Source organism: Thermobia domestica, chromosome 9 (assembly GCF_964235325.1).
Source record: "Thermobia domestica chromosome 9, izTheDome1.hap1.1, whole genome shotgun sequence".
Classification (NCBI taxonomy): Eukaryota; Metazoa; Arthropoda; class Insecta; order Zygentoma; family Lepismatidae; genus Thermobia; species Thermobia domestica.
Window position 1 is genome coordinate 116,474,213 of NC_137462.1, and position 19,857 is coordinate 116,494,069.

General features: G+C 36.9%; 1 protein-coding gene across 2 annotated transcripts in view; it reads left to right on the forward strand.

Moving 5' to 3' along the window:
- The window catches only part of LOC145694957 (uncharacterized), a 70,207-nt gene that overhangs the window by 15,197 nt on the left and 35,153 nt on the right, over positions 1–19,857 (forward strand). For both annotated transcript variants that reach the window (XM_081771767.1, XM_081771768.1), the window contains exons 5-7: positions 628–729; positions 8,079–8,220; positions 13,058–13,257. In XM_081771767.1, the coding sequence (XP_081627893.1) occupies positions 628–729; positions 8,079–8,220; positions 13,058–13,257 (444 nt within the window). The remainder of the gene's footprint in view (positions 1–627; positions 730–8,078; positions 8,221–13,057; positions 13,258–19,857) is intronic.

Sequence of the window (19,857 nt, forward strand, 5' to 3'; positions counted from 1 at the left end):
TAGCCCTGAAGAACATGTAATATTAAGCATTAACCGAATTATTTGTTTATTTATTACGTATCTGAAACAAATAGAAATTAAGTATAGTGTGAATCACATTCTTTGAAAAACAAGAAAAACCTTATTAAAATTCCTGATGAGACACAAACAGTTGAAATTAAACGAGAATGTGAGATATGCACAAATAATATAAGATTCACACATCTTTTACTTTATCCAAAATCCTTTATATAGTATTTGATTAAAATGGATAGTATATTGTACTTGCATAGTGTGGTTTCCTTCGTGTATGTGTTATGTAACTTTTAAGGGACACGTGGCTCAGTAGTAAAGCACTCATCTCTGGTGCAAGTAATCCCTGGTTCGATTCCGACTATATAAGTTTGTGGTAGACAACGTGTGTGCAGATGATTTCGGAGTTCTCTCTCTTTCCACATTCTCAATCCACGAATTATTTTACAGTCATTCACTTTCAGCAATTATTCGTCTCCTTTAGTCTACAGGGAATACCTGTGAAACGTTAAACCAAAAATAATAATTTTTTATGTCACTTTTATTAATTTTCATGTGAAGAATGTTTTACTGTACGTCTATAGACCGGATATATATATATATTTTCTATTTCAGTTCTGCCATAGTAATGACGAAACTACATTTTACATTGACGATGAGGAGGTAGCTAATTCTTTACGAAACCAGCAAATAAAATTCTCTGGAGACAGTGGTGACGTGAGTATAGAACTGATATAATAGCTTGTGAATTGCCTGAGAATTGATTCTAGCATTAGATAGAATTGCAGTGTAGGACGCTAATGCAATGATTTCAGAACAATACAATGATAAATCAGAAGTTTCATCAGTTGGTGTTAATGTTCACGGTTGCCAATGCTTTGAAGGTGAATCTACTCGTAGAAACAAGAAAAATTCCACTTTCCTCGGAATCTCTTAGTTTCAGATATACAGACTGCCGAAACCGTGGGAAAATGTAACTTTGGAAGTAAATATCTCCAAAACTATTAGCTATTAAGCTTAGTCACCATGTTATCGTCTTAGGCTTGTAATCTGCTCTATCAAAAAATGCATTATTCAGACTATTTTAGTGAAGCAGGGAGTGAGAAATCCCGGATATTTCATTATAATAGATAGATTCTATTCATCACATATAGAACGACAGTAACGAAAATTCTTTGACAGAACAGCAATATCTTAATCAGAATCAAAATAATGATAGCTTTTGGTGTGGTGTGCTTGATTGCAAAACTACAGAAGTGAGTGATTGTAGTGAATAAAGTGAAATTCAATAAAATCATCCGTTTAATGTTTCACGATCATACTTTATGGGCTAAAGGGGGTAGATATTGCTTGATATTTAATGATTTTGAAAGAGTTAGCACAATGACGATGTGGGAGAAAATTGGAGTGTGGCCCGGAGAAATATAGATACGACATTCTCCCACTACAAACTCACTTGGCCTCGAATCGAAAGAATCACCATTTGCAGTAGAAGTGAATGCTTTACCACTGATTCATCACGCATTCCTTCTTTCCTGTTGTCCGTAATAGACAAAAGATTGTTGACAACGCATGGAATGTGATGAATGACATATAAAAGCAACAAAACATGGTAACAAAAAGTTGAAAAAGGTGGAAGGTACCGTCTCGAAAAGCGGTAAATAAACTTTCCAGACGGATGATGGGAAGTACAACAGAAGTGCGCCGACAGGCTGCCCACAAAGGAACACATCATGAATTGTTGAAATGTGCAAAGGCAGCTGTGTAAAATGTATCCCTATGCACCACCATCTCACCTCTTGGAAACTCCATTCTGTATAAGTCTTGAATGATATTGTAAGGTTGCGTACCTGTACAATAGAGGCGAAATGAGAAATGCCTTAAAGACTGTTGAAACTATCCGCCATTGCCTTAATACCAATGGTATCGACGAATCTGTTGTTGCCTGTTATAGTCATATACACCTGACATTTCTAAGATCATCGCTGGAGCTGCAATGACATAGGCAACGAGGTCTTCGAGTGTTGTTATCTGTTTCTTATACTAGACGTTTCATCTCACTCCACAGAAAGAAATTCAGCGGAGTTAAGTTAGGCAAGCATGGTAGTCAATGTACAGGCCCACTACTGTCAATCCAACGCTGTGTGAGTATTTGGCTTAGGAAGTTTCTGGTATCCACGTCGAAATGTGCAGGTACACCGTCGTGTTGGAACCACATTCGCTGCATTGCTGATAGCACATCTTCGAGAAATTTCGTCGAGACTTCATGTAGAAATATAAGGCAATTGCCGCCACAAAAACGGGTAGCCAACGAATAAGGACCCATCAGGTGGTCCTGCACTATACCACATCATACATTTAATGAAAACTTGTGCTGATGGTGTTACAAAAGAGTAGTATGCGAATTTCAGCATTCATACATGACTTTCATGCCTGTTGAACATGTCTGTCCTCGTAGTTATTGCCTCGTCGGTCCGAAAAATCAGAGTTGGGAAGTCCGATACAGCAACAGTTTGTTGTAGAAACTATTGTCAAAATGCCTGACGATGGGGAAAGTCTTCCTCTCATATACTGCGCCGTACGTAACTTGAATAAGTGACTTCTTCCTTATTGACATAGTGAGTGTTTAGCGCCCGGTCCATGGTGCGTCTACTAGTATCAGAACGTGCCGCTATCGATGCAAGTACAGCGGACTCTCGTTAATTCCAACAAAAATCTATTTCTTTTGAAAACTATTGAAACGATGGTAAGAAAATTATGGATAAATTAAACTTCTGAACCTCCTGTTTCGATAATTCGAAATAATACATTACAATAATTTTAGTGTTTTACAGATTGTAAACAGAAGAATGCAGTTATGATCAGTTGCCAGTTATCCAGAGGCAGTCATAGGAAAGAGCGCCACATAAACAAATCTGTCTATGATGAAAATGACATCAGCGATGAAGTAAACAAACAGCGTGCGTCAGGCTTTTCTGAAGCTTCTGAAATGATTGAAAATTTAAGATGATCTGTTGAATGTCTATCGATGTTACTAATATCGTTTTGCACGCAAGAAATGAAATGGAAATTCTTGTTAGCATTACTGTACTGTACTGAAGTGTGCTTTCCATGGTATATATGGCTTAATTTATGTGCGAGTAAATGTTCGCATATAAATTTATATATATATATATATATATATATATATATATATATATATATATATATATATATATATATATATATTTCATGTAGGTGTAGTAGTTTTGTTGGATAACTGTATTTAACAATGCATATTTTTGGGTAATTCTAACTTTTTTCCGTGTCTCCTTGGACTTCGAATTAAAAAGACTCCTCTGTGCATTCTCTTCAAACGGATCCGTGTGCACTGTACGAACTCATCCATGTTCCAGTCGAAGTGGTGAAACAGATCCCGTCTTCCTCGAGGACAATCATCAAGTTAAAAACAGTGCTTGTGAAGATAACTTCCGACTCAGGAACGTTCACTATACAGATGTTTCGCTTCGTTTGTGCCTCTCTGTAAATGAAATGTATGTGTGTCAGCTCAGACGTAGAGTAGTCTGCTATTCTGACTACAGTAGATTTACGTATTTTACAGCGGGAGATCTAGAGGTGTATGACAGTTATAAATTACAAGGATTCACTGGCAAGCTGTAGTTTTACTTTTGTTACAAACTGGCTAGGAAGTCCCCACTGTAACACTTGAATATTTTGCGACACAATTAAACGACACTACAAGAAACATTTTCTGTGAAAACACGACCTTCGGGCGAAAAAGCACTAGTGCACCTATATAAGTTTTGCTACTATTATCGGCCTACAGTGAATATCGTTCCTAGTAATTGGCCTATGTACCTTCTGTACAGGGTTAAAATTAAACAGCTTCTCACTCCTTTCCCTGCTCCTTATGGCGTTATCCACAATCGCAAAAGGATACGAAGGTTGTAAGCATCATTGGTTAATGTTAGTAAATCATAACACTAGTGCTTTTATTGTCCTTCATGTTTGATTTACCCGTATCCCCATACTACGTATTGTTACCCGTCAGATATTTCTAGGCGGGTACCTGATGAACAGACTCGTGTTTTTTTTTATTTTTTTCGGATGGGATTCTTCCATTTCCTAACACATTCTTATTCCACGAAGTCTTTTAACCATTCTTTAATCATCTCCTGATTTAACGTAAAGAGCGTCACTATGGGATTAATTTAAAAAGAAAAAAAAAATGCTGGGCAAATAAGTAACTTCAAGATAGAGGTCAGAGACGTTACAATAGGAAATCCCAGGAAGTCCGGATTTAATCTATCGTCATGCTGGCCTGAAATGTGAAATAATCCATTTTTGAACTGTCCATGTTGTGTTTCGTTGTGGCCTGTGGGCCGCTTGTCACCGCACTTCTGTTGTATTTGCCATTATTCGTCTGAAAAATTCATTTACTCAGGCTTTTCGAGATGCATATCTGCTTAAAACAACCTTCAACTTTCTGTTCTACAATAATTTTATTGCGTTCATGTCATCACCTTCCATGCACTGTCAACAATCTTTTGTCTGTTACGGACAACGGGAAAGAAGGAATGCGTGATGAATCAGTGGGTAGAGCATTCACTTCTATGGTGCTACTTTTGATCCCAGGCCAAGTGAGTTTGTAGTGGGAGAATATCGTATCTATTTTTTTCGGACCATACTCCAATTTTTCCCCACGTTGTCATTGCACTAACTCTCAAAACCATTAAATTTCATAAATATGTATCTCCTTTAGCCCATAAGGTATGATCGTGAGACATTAAACAGAAATTTATTAAATGCCATTTTATCCACTACAAGCACTCACTTCTGTAGTTACAATACACTAAAAGTTCTCATAATCTTGATTCTGATTAAGATATCCATGTTCTGTCAACGAATTTTCGCTACTGTCGTTCTATACGTCATGAAGAGAACCTATCTATCCTAACAGAATATCCGGGATCTCTCACTTCCTGCTTCACTAAAATAGTTTGAATCATGAATTTTGGGATAGAGCAGATTACAAGTTTAAGACGATAACATGCCACCTAAGGTTAATGGCGTGAAACATGGAAAATACACAGAACAAGTATGTTAAATATTAACGTGTTAGTTGTTAAGTAAATCCAGTGTGTACTTGAAACAGAAGTTTTCTAAAATAATGAAAGGTGATTTTTTTCTCCAATTGGAAAAGTACTCGTGAAGTTCTTCATTATTTGTATTTTTTTTTTTTCTTCACATAATTCTTTGCTCTCCTGCTATCTTACTGACCACTTCTTCCAATTAGTTTTATCTTCAGCCACTGATGTATCTCTGCCTTTATAATGGATACACTATCATGTGATCCTGCTTTCCAAGATTGCACCGCTCGCATCGATGCTTCACAGCTGCTTTTCTGATCCTTATCTTTTTCTTCTTTCTTCGTACTTTTCCTTGCTAAATGATGAAGCGTCTACCTTATAGTGTACTGTGTTAATATACGTGCAGTATATATTCATTATTTGCTTATAGTAACTCGTATATTTGGGATAAAGAAATTCCAAAGAAAAAATAAAAAGTGAATTACTTATCAGAAAATAGTGAAATGACAATCACTGATAATATACACTATAACCATTTACGCTAAAACGTTTCATCAGGTAGAGAAGAAGAGTAGAAAGAAATGAAAGATAAATAATAATAATAAATAAGTAAATAAAAATAATACAAAAAATAGAGAGAAAGTTGTGGAAGTTTGGTAGTGTATTTTTCTTAGTGTCTGTGTATTTCTCTAAAACTATTTGTGCTAAGTAATTAATTACATACAGTAAAGGTTAAATTAATAGCAGCATCTCATAATTTTGCACGTTTAGAAGGTTTCTAGGGAAATTTGTACATAAAGATATAAATGCAGTGATTATGCCGAATACAAACCAAGTTAGATACGTTTCTTATATATGTACGGAGGTTGTTCAGTCTACATTTGGCCAATTTCGACTTACCTAAAAATTTAGATGAATGCATGGCGCCAGGTCCGTAAGTGCTCGATGTGTTTCTCTTGGTTCCTAACAATAGCCCGACAGCGTAATTTCCACTTTAATAGGCTTCTCTGAAGAACTGTGAGGGGAATCTTGTCCCTTTCCCTTTGCATAGCTTTCCAAAGTCCTTCCACAGTTGTCACACACCGTTTTCCCAGAGCCCGCTTCAGCAATCCAAATCCACAATAGTCCATAGGACTTGCATCTGGAGATTTAACAGGTACCTCATTGAAAGGTATCACCTGTATACCACTTGCCTCCTCTATCTCCCTGTAGAATGCGAGGGACGATCGTGAGGTATGTGATGAGGCCTTGTCCATGTGAATGCGCACCAGATTGGCGTCATTTCAGTACATTGTTGGAATCTCATGCTCGTAGATCGGCCGCATGATCTGCTCCTGAAAATACTGCGAATTTATTTTGCAGTTCTTCGCCATCCTACGAATCTTCAGTTTACCTCGGTAACAATAGTCAGTAACGACCATGAACTCTTTTGGGAAGGATTCTTTACAGACACGGACCCACCTTCTGAAGTTCTTGGCGCCTTTCTCTCGGCACATGATGGCTCTCGATTTGCCGCAGTCAGAAAGGTAAATCCATGCTTCATCGAGCGTTACGACGCACATCCACCTTTGTTTTGCCAGATGCCGTTCGTACAGCTTCCGGGCGTGGGCGTCATAAAGAGCCGCAACATAGCCTTCCCAAAACCGGCTTAGTTTGGGTGGCATTTTTGTCACAGAGCGGAAACCCACACACTTTGAAACAAATTAAACACAGCACTCACAACAATGGTCCTGTTTTGTGTATTGTCGTCCGCGCGAAAAACCGCTCCGTTCCCAGGAAGCCACTGCATAACACTACAGGACGCCACGAGCCAGTCGGGTGAGTCCATTCTGCCCAGGAGGGGGAAGGAACGAAGTCGGCCAAACGTAGGCTGAACGACCTCTGTAATCAGCTGAAAGAATTGAATCGTTTCTGGCGACGTGATTCAAGTAAGTTTACTCGGGCTATCAGTCAGCTGAAAATATTGACTTCCGACGTTTCGAATGCAGACATTGCATTGATCTTCAGGGATTGTTATGAAGAGACTCGAGATATATGGACATATATTTGTAGTAGCTATTTAGAGGCAGGGGTGTTGATGGGGGCTAGTTATCGCCTGAGGAAAACTCTAGTTCATGATTGGCTGTTGTGGTTACAAGAAGTGCCTTTGTTGAACATCTGTTTTTCGTACCTGAAAACGTCGACCAGATAGGACTGAGTTGAAACTCATTGTGTGTATTAAGATTACTGCTTTCACGTGATATGGCTTCCTTTGTTATTCTGTCCCAAAATTGTTACATTTAGCTACATAGCTAGTATTTGTATAATTACATTTAGCTGCTATGTTGAGAATGAATGTGTCTTCTTATACCTCATTTTGTTCAAATCGATGTGTCTCATATCTGGACAACATTATAATTGAAGAAAAGTTTAAGAGGTAATCATAAATTTGAGCTCTATTTCAGTAACTATATTGTGCACTGTCGTCTTGCTACTGTCATAATGACAATAGTGTCGTTGTAGTGTTACGAGGTTATATTTCAGTATCAGTTAGTTTTGTTCTAGTGTTACGGGGCTATATTTCAGTATTAGTTTCTTGTTCATGGATAACTTGATTATCGTACAACTGAGTTTTCGATTTACAAAGAAAATCATTTTTCTCCATTTTCTTGAAAATTACATAATTACGTATGATAAATTACGTACGTACGAAAATTCCTTACCTATATAATTTTGCTTAGCTCTATTATTTTATATATCTCGCTTTTAGACATTTTTGTTCGTTAAATGCTAATAATAATAGAGATTTTTGTTTTTACGTTTTTCTTTGCAAATATAATACGCCATCTCCTTAGACTCCTGTTGCTATTTACCTGATTTCGTCTTGTATATTTTATTTTACTTCCGCACTGGTTCTTTCTGAATATGTTACATTTGTATTTTGCGACTCTTAAGAATCTTTAATTTAAAATAACACTTTGTTTTTGTTTTCGATAGATTGAAGTTGAGGTTATAGAATGCAAGACGCCTTCATTAAAATTCCAGAAAGAAGTTATTAGGGATTTAAGAATCGCTCTCCAAACTAGATATAACAGTGAGAATAAACATCTTGATCTGTCCAGATTTTATATGGATCCAGGTAATGCAGTTTTTTTTGTATAGTAGTATGTAAAAGGTGACTGAGAGGTGTGGTCGAAAAGGTTGAGACCGCAAGAATTAAATTGTTCGATAAAAGTGACTGCAATTATAAATTAGTGTACAAAATAGCGTTTTTCAACTATCTACTTAAATTTTCCTTTTTAATTTATATCTTTATTCAATATTTTTCTGTGCTGAAATTGTTAATAATTATTACGATGATTCAGTTTCATCACAGATGCTTTCAAAACTAGATACAAATTATTGTCAGCTCAAAAACACATGCAGATTTGTTTTGAAAAAGGGAATCTATGTCACATAGTTATTGCGATCATTCAACGAGGGTTGAATCATAAACGTTCTTTTAGCAACAGTGGCTGGAGGGTTTTCCTGACAACGGACCTTAACAATCGAATGTTGCCGCTAGTAAGCACGTGTTTTCAGAAGGAAAGAAGCTGTTTTAGTCTTTCGTTTCTTTGTGTAGCGAAGTGATTTTTAGATTTAGTTTACTTATTTACATTCGTGTGCATTCGAGTATTATCTTCGTATACAATTCTATAATTATATTTGTATATGTGAGCTCTTTTTGTATATATGAGTTGAGTTGATTTTGAGTTTAACGTCCCGTTCATTAGCGAGGCTATATGAAACGTGGACCTACTGATTAACATGGACTCCGAACCACTTGAGCTCCCGCCGGGAATCGAGCCCGGGTCTCCCGTGCCAAAGGCGCGTACGCTAACCTCTTAACCAAGAAGGAGCTCTTTTGTATATATCATGTGCTAGTGTATGTATTGTATGTTTGTTTATGTATATACATATTTGTGTATATAACGAATACATACTTTAAATAATGTCTAGTGAACTGGAGGACGTTCTCCCTGCCAAACAGCCGAACTCATGAAACTCAGAAAATTCATTCCGAGAACCAAAAATTGTTTGCTTATCCCATTGAAGAAATACTTTTTCTTTACAAGCAGGTTTACTCAGTGACTTAATGATTGCCTCTTCATAGACACTGGAAACAAAATTTTGTATAATTACTGTTTATAGTAATGATTTGAATACATTCCTTCGTGTTATGTATATTCATCCCTGTAATGGAAAAGACGGTTAGCTTCAATCATCATCCTTATATCTGAATTGTATGTCTTTTCACTCGGAAAAAATCAATAGTAATTAACATTTGCAGACATTGTATATTCAATATATTGTGAGTTAGTTAGTGACACACTTTTTCGTCTTTAGTGAGAGAATGAGGGTTCGCTTCCCGAAAGACAGAATGTGGTTCGAATTCTACGTTGAACTGTGGAGCCACAAGTAACGCATGCTCGTGAAATTAGACGTTAAACTCAAAACAAGTTAGAAATTAACCTTGTTTCTGCGCAACCAAAGACGCTTATTATCACGATTTCATTATACACGCGGTCTCTAAGTTCGATTCTCGATGAGCCACTTACCTCGCAAGGTTCTGATCCAACAGGCAGTAAATCCCACCTCAACCTCACATAGCCTCGGCATTGAAACTTCACAGTCAAGCGGAACCAAGATCATTTATTTGTAAATATTTGTAGACAAATTCCTAAGAAATGTATAAGCCCCCAGCCCCAAATTCCAGATGAACCCGAACATTCAGAAGTGCTTTATAATTTATTTTTATCTTCATGATTTTTTAAAAATATTTTTTAAACTTATTTTTTTCCTCATAAGCATTTTAAAAAATGTTCTACTGTTTTTTTTTTTTTTTAAACACGTATTAAAGAGTACTTTCTTTACAATCACAAGCAAGGGCATATTTCGCTTTCCCTTTTTCTCTCTCTGTCACATACGCAATCACATACACAGCCTTTCCCCCTTTTCAACATGCACAAACTGGGACGACAAACATATCCTTTCATCCATCCACACAAACCAATATTTAGATATTTTCGTTAAGACTCAGAAGACAGTTCCAGCTGAGGACTCACCGGGGTGCACACGAAGTGGCAACAGAATACCACGTGCTTCTCCAGACGTCAATTTGTTTCTAGTTTTGAAACCACTTTAATTTGAGGAAAGTACATCACGTGTGTACAAGGTTGCAGTGAGGGCTGTCAAGCCCCTGAATCGAAAATAGATCGAACATAAAGCAGGATAGTAAGCAGGATATAATTTCTAACAATTACGGCTATTTTCAAACAGAAAGTAGGAATAATTATTATATGATAAGTTCAATTAAAATTTAAGAGTGAGACGGTGTGAAGCTGAGCTGGTAATTGAACCTGGGTCTCCAGTTTACTGGATTGGTGCGGTAAACAGTACACTGCTTAGATCACTCCCTTAACAGTAGTTTACTCCCATATCACTCCAGTTTTGTGTGTATATCAGTTTGAAACTGAAATCTGTCATATATGATTTACGTTCGAAGACCTCGTCATCAGATTGGTTAGTTTTGTATGTGATATTTTGTGTTCTCTAGAAAATTAATCAAATAAATTATAATATTATTCTGTTATTTTAGAACTATTTTGAAAACAACGGGAATCTGGCTCCCAAACATTTAAGGCCATATCAGGCATGGGTCTACAGGTTAACGTGCAATCCAAACCACACAAGCTATTACCAGGAATCGAACACGAGTCGTATATTAACTATATAGCCACGAAGAAACTAAGTGACAACATCAAGTAAATAATACACACATTGTGTATTAAATGTATACGATAACTCAAACGCTGGCGCGACATAACAAGCGCAATCGTATCAAACAATCTCGTAAAACAAGTTCACCCATCAGTTTTGTATCAACTTATGACTCGTGTATTTCAGCCTTAAGTGCTTATCAGTGCCTCCCCATTTTTCTTTTTCCAAAATAGTTTAGAAATGAAAAAAAAGTAATATTTATGTAATTTTCAATTTTAAAAAAACTACTTAGTAAACTAACCAATCTTTCTGAGGTGGTCTTCGTCTTTGCTTAGTTTACCGTCTAAAGTAATAAGATCGTAGTTGAATTGAAGGCTTATTCTTTCAGAGTGAAAAACATGCCAACAACACAAACTATAGCGCTAAGTGGTTTTGTAAGTACTAAATAATTACTTAGGGAATTTTACCTTCGCTATATTTTGAAAAATGTGTAAAACTAGGATTATTACTAATAAGCAACTGAAATATCAAAATTTCAGAGAACCTAAAATAAATTATTGACTTCAAAGTTGGGAGCTCAAAGAGTCAGAAAAATAATGCTTCGTCAAATGTCCGTTCACCGTCCATTTTGTCCGATTGTCAGTTCCTTCCGTCATAACCTGTAAGATTTGCCGCATATTAATTAGAATGTTGCAGATTACTCACAATTTAAATTTGTATTATGAATTTAATTCGTATTATTTTCTTCTTGCCTGGAAATTCAAGACGAGATATCATTTTCAGTAGACGAGAAAAGAAACCTTTAAGTCTCGTCTCTTGTTGTCCTGTTTCTTGAGGATTGCTACAGTTGCCAATGTGTAATTTATGTTTAACAAAACTTTGTGAACATGGTTATTAGTAATAGATTAATTCCAAATTATTTCACAGTGCACTTCACTAATATGTAGTTTCCGGATTAAGATGTCTAATATCGTCGCATTATTCGTATGAAAAGGATATGTGAAGTTTCAGTTGAGAAGTCTTTGAGAGAGAGAGAAGATTGGTTTACCGGAAAATAGGCAGAGAGCCGCGTATAGTTAGATGTTAAATTGTAAAGATTATCATTATTATCGGATGTTTTCTTTGTGTAGTACAAAATTCACTCAGGAGGTTTTGTTTCTGCGACGATAATCCATAGAGAACAAGAAAAGACGATAGATTCCAGAAGAAAGATAACTCTTAACGAGCAGGCTCAATATTGGACTTAGGAAGAAGTTGGGCAAGTGCTGTATCTGGAGCATTGGACTGTATGGATCAGAGACTGGGACATTACGGAACTTAGAGAAGAAATATTTAGAGAGCTTTAAAATGTAGTGTTCGAGGAAGATGGAGAAGATAAAATGGACAGAGAGAGGAACAAACGAAGATGTTTTAAAACGGATAGGAGAGAAGAGGATACTTCTATCCAACATCCTTCGTAGGAAGGCCAATTGGGTTGGACACATCTTGCGAAGAAACTGTCTTCTTCATACCGCCATAGAAGGAAAGATGAACTTCATACTCCATAGAAGGCAAGCGAGAAATAGGAAGAAGAAGAACACAACTGATCGATGAATGGAGAAACAAAAGAAAATGTTGGGAATTAAAAGAGAAAGCTGAAGATCGAAAATCTTGGAAGAAACATTTCCAGGCTTAAATCTAAAATTGAAAGAAAAATCCTCATTAGTCCCAGGATCTGCCAAAAGCCATAATAGTTAATAATAAGGGATGCCATGTATGTAAGAAAAAGTACTGTGGGTTCTTCCAGTGTCAGGAAGAGTCTGATTCTTCACAAAAGATTATACAATAATAATATAATGTCTTCACATATCTGTAGAAAATAACTTACAGGAAAATAGTTATATCACACTAACATAGAGTTAGGACAAAAAAAAATCTCCTCCCTTTTTAAAAGATCTTCACTTGCATCCATATTAGCAGGTATCGATACATATTTAGGCTTCAGGGAACTAAGAAGTGTTGCCGTAGTTCTAGCTAACGAGATGAGTATTACAACTCGTATACGAGAGTACAAGTTAGGTTGTATATTAATTCGTGGGAGAATACCTGAAGTTATTACGTGCTTACATATCTAAAACTTGCGAATTCGAAACAATGATAATTATGATTTAATGATTTGTCGTGCTTTCAGAATATGTTAAATATGTTTAGTATTGTATTCCATCTTTTTCTTCCAGGATTGGTAGATAAATACTTTTTTGCTTTATCCAATGGTACCATTATGGTAGGCGTTCTTAGTACCATTGTATCGTTGTCTCGTGAAACGTCAATGGAGGTGGTGTCATTGGACTTATCAAATAACAAAATTAACAACTTAAAACCGTTGTCAGTCTTGTCAATTCCAACCCTAAAAGTGCTTAATCTTGAGAATAACAAGGTATGTTTATGTTTTTAATGTAAACTTTAAATTAGTTCAATAGGTTTTCACATCGTTCTTGCGTATACTGTTGCGCATTTACTAAAAATATCCTACTATACGTCGAATTGTTGCTGTCACTGTTATATGGAAGAAGAAATGGGTTTAATAGGAATAGGATGGGTATGAATTCATTACTCAGGTAATACTACACACACTCATATCCATATTAGTGAACACGAACATCTTGAGGGTTCCAGTGTAGATTTTCGAAGTATATAAATCTTAAATTGTGGTTCTTTTGTGATTTGTCATGTGCATAAGAAAGATGTTCCATCTAGGCCAATCATATCGGATGGAATCAGCCTTTGTATTTGCTTTCAGAATATATAGTTCAATAATCCAACCATAGACAGAAATTTTCAAAAATGCAGTGAATAAGATTGTGATTATTAAATAAGAACTTACATCGCTCGTTAATACAAATAACAAAATTGGCGTCCTTTAATGTAGAAAATGTGTGTATCTCAGTTCCCTTACTTGATCGTAAGCCGTATAGAGTTTTGTTAACAGGACACAAAACTCTCATTATATAAGTGAAGAAATACTGAGCCTCTAGGAGTGCATTTGAAAAAAACATTTTCAGATTTCGGATACATTTTATAGACTGACAAATCAGCTATAGGAAACACTTCATCCCCAGTTCCAGCAACTACATTGCTGAGCAATTTTGAAACCAAGATTTTTGAAAACTCCAGACTTAGAATGTTACAATAGTATCGATTTGTGGTCGATAGATTTATTTATATGGGGAAGATGCTTAGAAATTCTGTACAATAGTCTAAATTCCATTTAACCTAACATTAAAAAAAAAAAAAAAAAGTTTACATTTTCTGGATTTGACCATATGTAGGAAATTAAACAAGTTCCGTTCCAAAGTGTACTGCATGAATATAGTTTAAATACTTATACACATGTTTTCTTCACATTCAAATAAAACGAACTTAAATTTAGAATAATCTCTTTCGCAGACTCTCAACGCTATAACGTTATTAAATTGACAATAATAGAAGATCTGAAATCAACTTTTTACTAAGCATCGGGGAAAAACAAAAGAAGAAAAAACGATTACAGTATTTGAGAGAATAGTTTCATCAGGTTGAAACTCTGCTCAAAATAGACATAGTAAAAGATGATACTAAGGAATAGAAAATACTTTTATTTTACTTGTTTTAAATAAATCACATGATTAGTGACCTCTAAAAAAGTAGAGGAAACTAAACAAATTATAAAAAATTATTCACTCATCCGCTGGATTGGGCAGATGTCTGTAGAAGTCGTACTCACGTTTCAGGGTTCTTATATAAGCATGACGAAACCAGATTAATAAAAGGACTCAGAAATCACAAGGCATAACAGGACAGTTTCATGGTGCCAAATACAACGGTGCTTCAATATCTGGTCTTTCAAAACACCTGGAAGATACAAAACATAACATTAATAAGGTGGAAGTGATCAAAAAATCTTCGTCTTTTATAGAAGATGGGCTTGAGAATTTTTTTTTTTTTCATTTACACGAGGGAATCAGAATTGAACTTAAGCATGGATATAAGTTGAAATAAAATAATTGACAACCACAAAAGAAGCAGCAGAGTAAAATGACCTACGTGTGTACTATGAAGATACACTGGAAGTCTTAAGATGTTTATTTTTTGTGTTTACTAGTTAGATATGTTAGTGTGTATTATAGTTTTTATCTGTGTAATCAATTCCTATCCATCCTATCCTCACAAAACTTTTTTTTTTCTTTCTTAAGTATATTTTGATAATGCTATAACAGTCATCAAATATTCGACGTTTAACATATTTTATTTGAATAGCATTCTAAAAAGCAAGGTGAGTATCTTTCAAACTTCTTTATGCTATTTATTTGTTCGCTTGCTTTATAAGCATTATATTGTGTTTAAGTGAATTCCACTAATTCTTGTTATAGTAATGTTCATTCCAGTTTGTTTTTAAGATATGGTTATGCATGCATTGTATAAAAAGAGAAGCTTCGGAGAGATTTGTGTGCATGAAAATGTGCATGATATTTCTGTTCAAGAGTAAAGAAAAATACAAACATGTCATATGAACACCTGTGCTAATGAGGTTAGCCAGCAGTACTCAAATTTTGGATAGCTAATCGACTCGTTTTTCGAGCTTCTCAAATTATTTTGACGCACCTCAAATTTCAATATTCCGTTAAATTAAAATATTGTAATCTGCGAATTTAGTTTTCCAAATATTCGCAAAACTTAATTCCATTATTTCCTTTACTTGGGTATGCATGAATTTCTTACACGTTTCAGTTACGTGAATTGAACCTGCAAATACGAATTTTCATGGGCACATGCTTAACCGGAAATGTCCAAAAGAACTCTATTGATGTTTAAATTTTAAATGTTTACTTCATTGTATTAGAATGGTAATTCTGTTGATATACTGTGTACAGTAATTGTCAAAAGTTTGAGCACACTGCTGATTTTACAGTTTCGAAGAAAGAAAAGAAAGACATGTATCCATACAAAACTCAGTTCGTTGGACTTTTACTGTAAAATAAACATCATTGCTGATACAACGAAATTAAAACATATGGTCCTGTTTCCACCGAGACAAATTTATTGAGTATGTATGCGTTCAATGAAATGCCGACACTTAACCTTGAGAAGGGCTTTACGAATTCCAGGCATTTGTTTAATTAATTTATCCAACTTTTGCGTAGCTTTGCGACTCCAGTAACTGAAGAACTTTCCAACGACCTTCAGTATTCAATGGCATCTGTTCACGGATTGTATTGTCAAGTTCATCTTGCAAGAGCTCGATAGGTAACAAATCCACTGAAAGTGGCGAATATTCCATTATTAGTGGTGAAAGCATCTTCTTTTAATTGCAGATGATTACTGCATAACTTGGAAGAATGTTTAGGATGGTAATTCTGTTGTACAGAGTTACTGCCCCAAATCCGCGCTCTTGATGGAATTCCATGCCTCCTTAAACGTTGTAAAACATATTTTTATCCATTATTCCATTAATTCGAACTAAATTATCACCTTGTTACCTGTAAAGCATCCCCAAAAAGTGACGTGACCTTCTCCTTTCCTTTCTGTAGGTATTACATGGTCGGAATGAAAGCGATCTTCGGGAAGACGACGCACAAACTTCCAGCATTTGGAAGGCAAAAAAGTTATAATTTAGATTCCTCGGTTCAGAGTACCCTCTTTCATGATTCATAGTTCCAGTCCGTATTTTATTTTATTTTATTTCTTAGGCGAGGAGTGTCTTTTTTTGTAATGTTTCCTGCTTGAAGGAATGATTTCTTTACCTCAATCGAACTCCGCAAGACAATAAATCTGAAGGCGTTGGGCCAGTCCTATTTGATATCTAGGGGAATGGCCCTTTCATAGCTCTAATGGTTCTTCCGGAGCGATTAACGTCTATTCCATTTACTTGTTTTTCCAGTGCACTTGTCCTTAAGAGAAGTAATTATTTTTGGACGATCAGTGCTCCGCCCAATCCTGAGGGATTTTTCGCAAAGAATTACTCTTTCCTCTCAAAATAACCACTTGAATACATGCTTCGACTCTTACTTAACAGTTTCTCTTTCGCATTTTATAGTATTTATATATTCTTCACAGTATTTAACTGGTTCATGCGAATGAAAAAAGTAAACTAGCACGTCAGAGATTTGCATCCAATTGTGCCCATATTACGGCACGATTGAATAGTACATACACAAGTGTTCGTTCTAGTAAAGAGACAACTACTGACAAGGGTTCATACACACATGAGTAAGTGTTGTTGAATCGATGCATCATCAAACAAAACAATACGTTAATTGTCTGTTCATTAGTTATACGTTTATTGCCAAGCAGCTTTCCTCAATAGATTTGTCTCGATGTCAACAAGACCGTGAATTTTCGCATCTTTATATGAACAACAATGAATAACTTTGTTTATTTTTCCGTAACGAATCCAGTAAACATGATTTCGTATGGAGACAGTGTTTTTTATTTAGAAAATTCTGAAAAATCAATAGTGTTCTCAGACTTCCGATAATGATATATATATATACTATGTGATCAAAAGTATCCGGACACCTGGCTGAAACTGACTTACAAGTTCGTGGCGCCCTCCGTCGGTACCGCTGGAATTCAATATGGTGTTGGCCCACTCTTAGCCTTGATGACAGCTTCCACTCTCGCAGGCATACTTTCAATCAGATGTTGGAAGGTTTCTTGGGGAATGGCAGCCCATTCTTCATGGAGTGCTGAACTGAGGAGAGGTATCGATGTAGGTCGGTGAGGCCTGGCACGAAGTCGAAGTCGGCATTCCAAAACATCCCAGTTGTTCCATAGGATTCAAGTCAGGACTCTGTGCAGGCCAGTCCGTTACATGGATGTTATGGTCATGTAACCACTTCGCCACAGGCCGTGCAGTATGAACAGGTGCTCGATCGTGTTGAAAGATGCAATTGCCATCCCCGAATTGCTCTTTAACAGTGGGAAGCAAGAAGATGTTTAAAACATCAATTTAGGCCTGCGCTGTGAGAGTGCCACTCAAAACAACAAGGGGTGCAAGTTCCCTCCAAGAAAAACACGATTACACCATAACACCACCATCTCCGAATTTTACTGTTGGCACTACACACGCTGACAGATGACGTTCACCGGTCATTCGCCATACCCACACCCTGCCATCGGATCACCACATTGTGTACCGTAATTCGTCACTCCACACAACGTTTTTCCACTGTTCAGTCGTCCAATGTTTACGCTCCTTACACCTAGCGGGGAATCGTTTGGCATTTACCTGCGTGATGTGTGGCCTATGAGCAGCCGCGCGACCATGCAATCCAAGTTTTCTCACCTCAGGCCTAATTGTCATAGTACTTGGAATGGATCCTGATGCAGTTTGGAATTCCTGTGTGATGGTCTGGATAGATGTCTGCCTCTTACACTTTACGACCCTCTTGAACTGTCGGCGGTCTCTGTCAGTCAACAGACGAGGTCGGCCTGTACGCTTTTGTGCTGTACATGTCCCTTCACGTTTCCACTTTGGTATCAGACACAGTGGACCTAGGGATGTTTAGAAGTGTGGAAGTCTCACGTAATGACTTCTGACACATGTGACACCCAATCACCTGACCACGTTCGAAGTCCGTGAGTTCCGCGGAGCGCCCCATTCTGCTTTCTAACGATGTCTAATGATTACTGAGGTCGCTGATAATCAGTACCTGGCAGTAGGTGGCAGCACAATGCATTTAATATGAAAAACGTGTGTTTTTGCGGGTGTCCGGATACTTTTGATCACATAGTGTATATATAACGTAAGGCAATGCAGGGACAGTTATTATCAATTATATGTATATTTTGGAGTATATATGTATTGTACCAGTATATACATATGGTTATCAAAATAATAGAAACACATGAAGTTGGAAACACGTTAGATGTCTGAATTGGCATCTTATCAGGCGGCGACCACAATGCCTTGCTGTTGGTGGTAGTGTGTTGTGGCAAACTGTTGCTAGTGAGGAGAGTAAAACGATAGTGTGCAGTGAACTGAGCAGATAATGATAGTGTGAAGAAGGCGAATTGATTTCCAAAGAAGGCAGATTGTTGGCGCTCGGTTATGTGGTATAAGCGTGATGAAGGTGGCAAGTGTGTTGAATTTATGGAGAGAGACAGTGTCCAAGGTGGTGACAGATTATAAAACTCACGGCAAAACTGTCGACGAAAAGGGAAAGTGGTTGGAAGAAAACCCTCAGTGACAAGTCCCGCCGACCATTAAAAGGAATTTTCATTTAGAACGGCCGTGCGATTGCGGTGCGTACTGACAGAGGAACTCGAAACAGTACCTTCCACAAGCTGTGTCCGCTGCGGGTTACATAGACATATAGGTGAAACCACCTGATAAGAGATCATCATGCTTCAACACGATGCCCCGCAAACATGCAGCATGGATCATTGATGAATAGAAACGTGTGGTATGGTCGGATGAGTCATCGTTCACATTATTTCAAACAAAGCGTTGTGATTACGTGCGGCGGATGCTTAAAGAAGCTTATGATCCGCGTTATCTTCGTCCAACCATGAATAACGGCGGCAGCTCTGTGATGCTGTGGGCCGCAATATCCTGGTTTTCAGTGAAGCCTGTGCTGAAGCTTACCGGTCGGTAATTACCCGTGATTATGTCGCCATTTTAGGAGGCCATGTGAATCCTACGTATGGTTGAGATATTTCCGAGCAGCAACGCCATATTCCAGGATGACAATGCGCCCATTTACACAGCTGGAGCTGTTGCTACGTAATTTGAGAAATATCAGGATAAAGTTGAACGTCTTCCCTGACCCGCCTAATGCAGGACCTAAATAGTTAAAAATTTGTGGTCCGTTTTCGAAGTGCGTATCTGGTGCAGATTTCCGCCTTCATCCTCTATCACTGAATTTTATAATGCACTGCATACGGAATGGTGTAATATCCCAATTGCTACCATTCACACCTCTATGACTTCATCACACGTTGCATGAGAGGTGTTGAGAGAGCCAAAGGTGATCGGATATTAATCTGGGAAATTTCA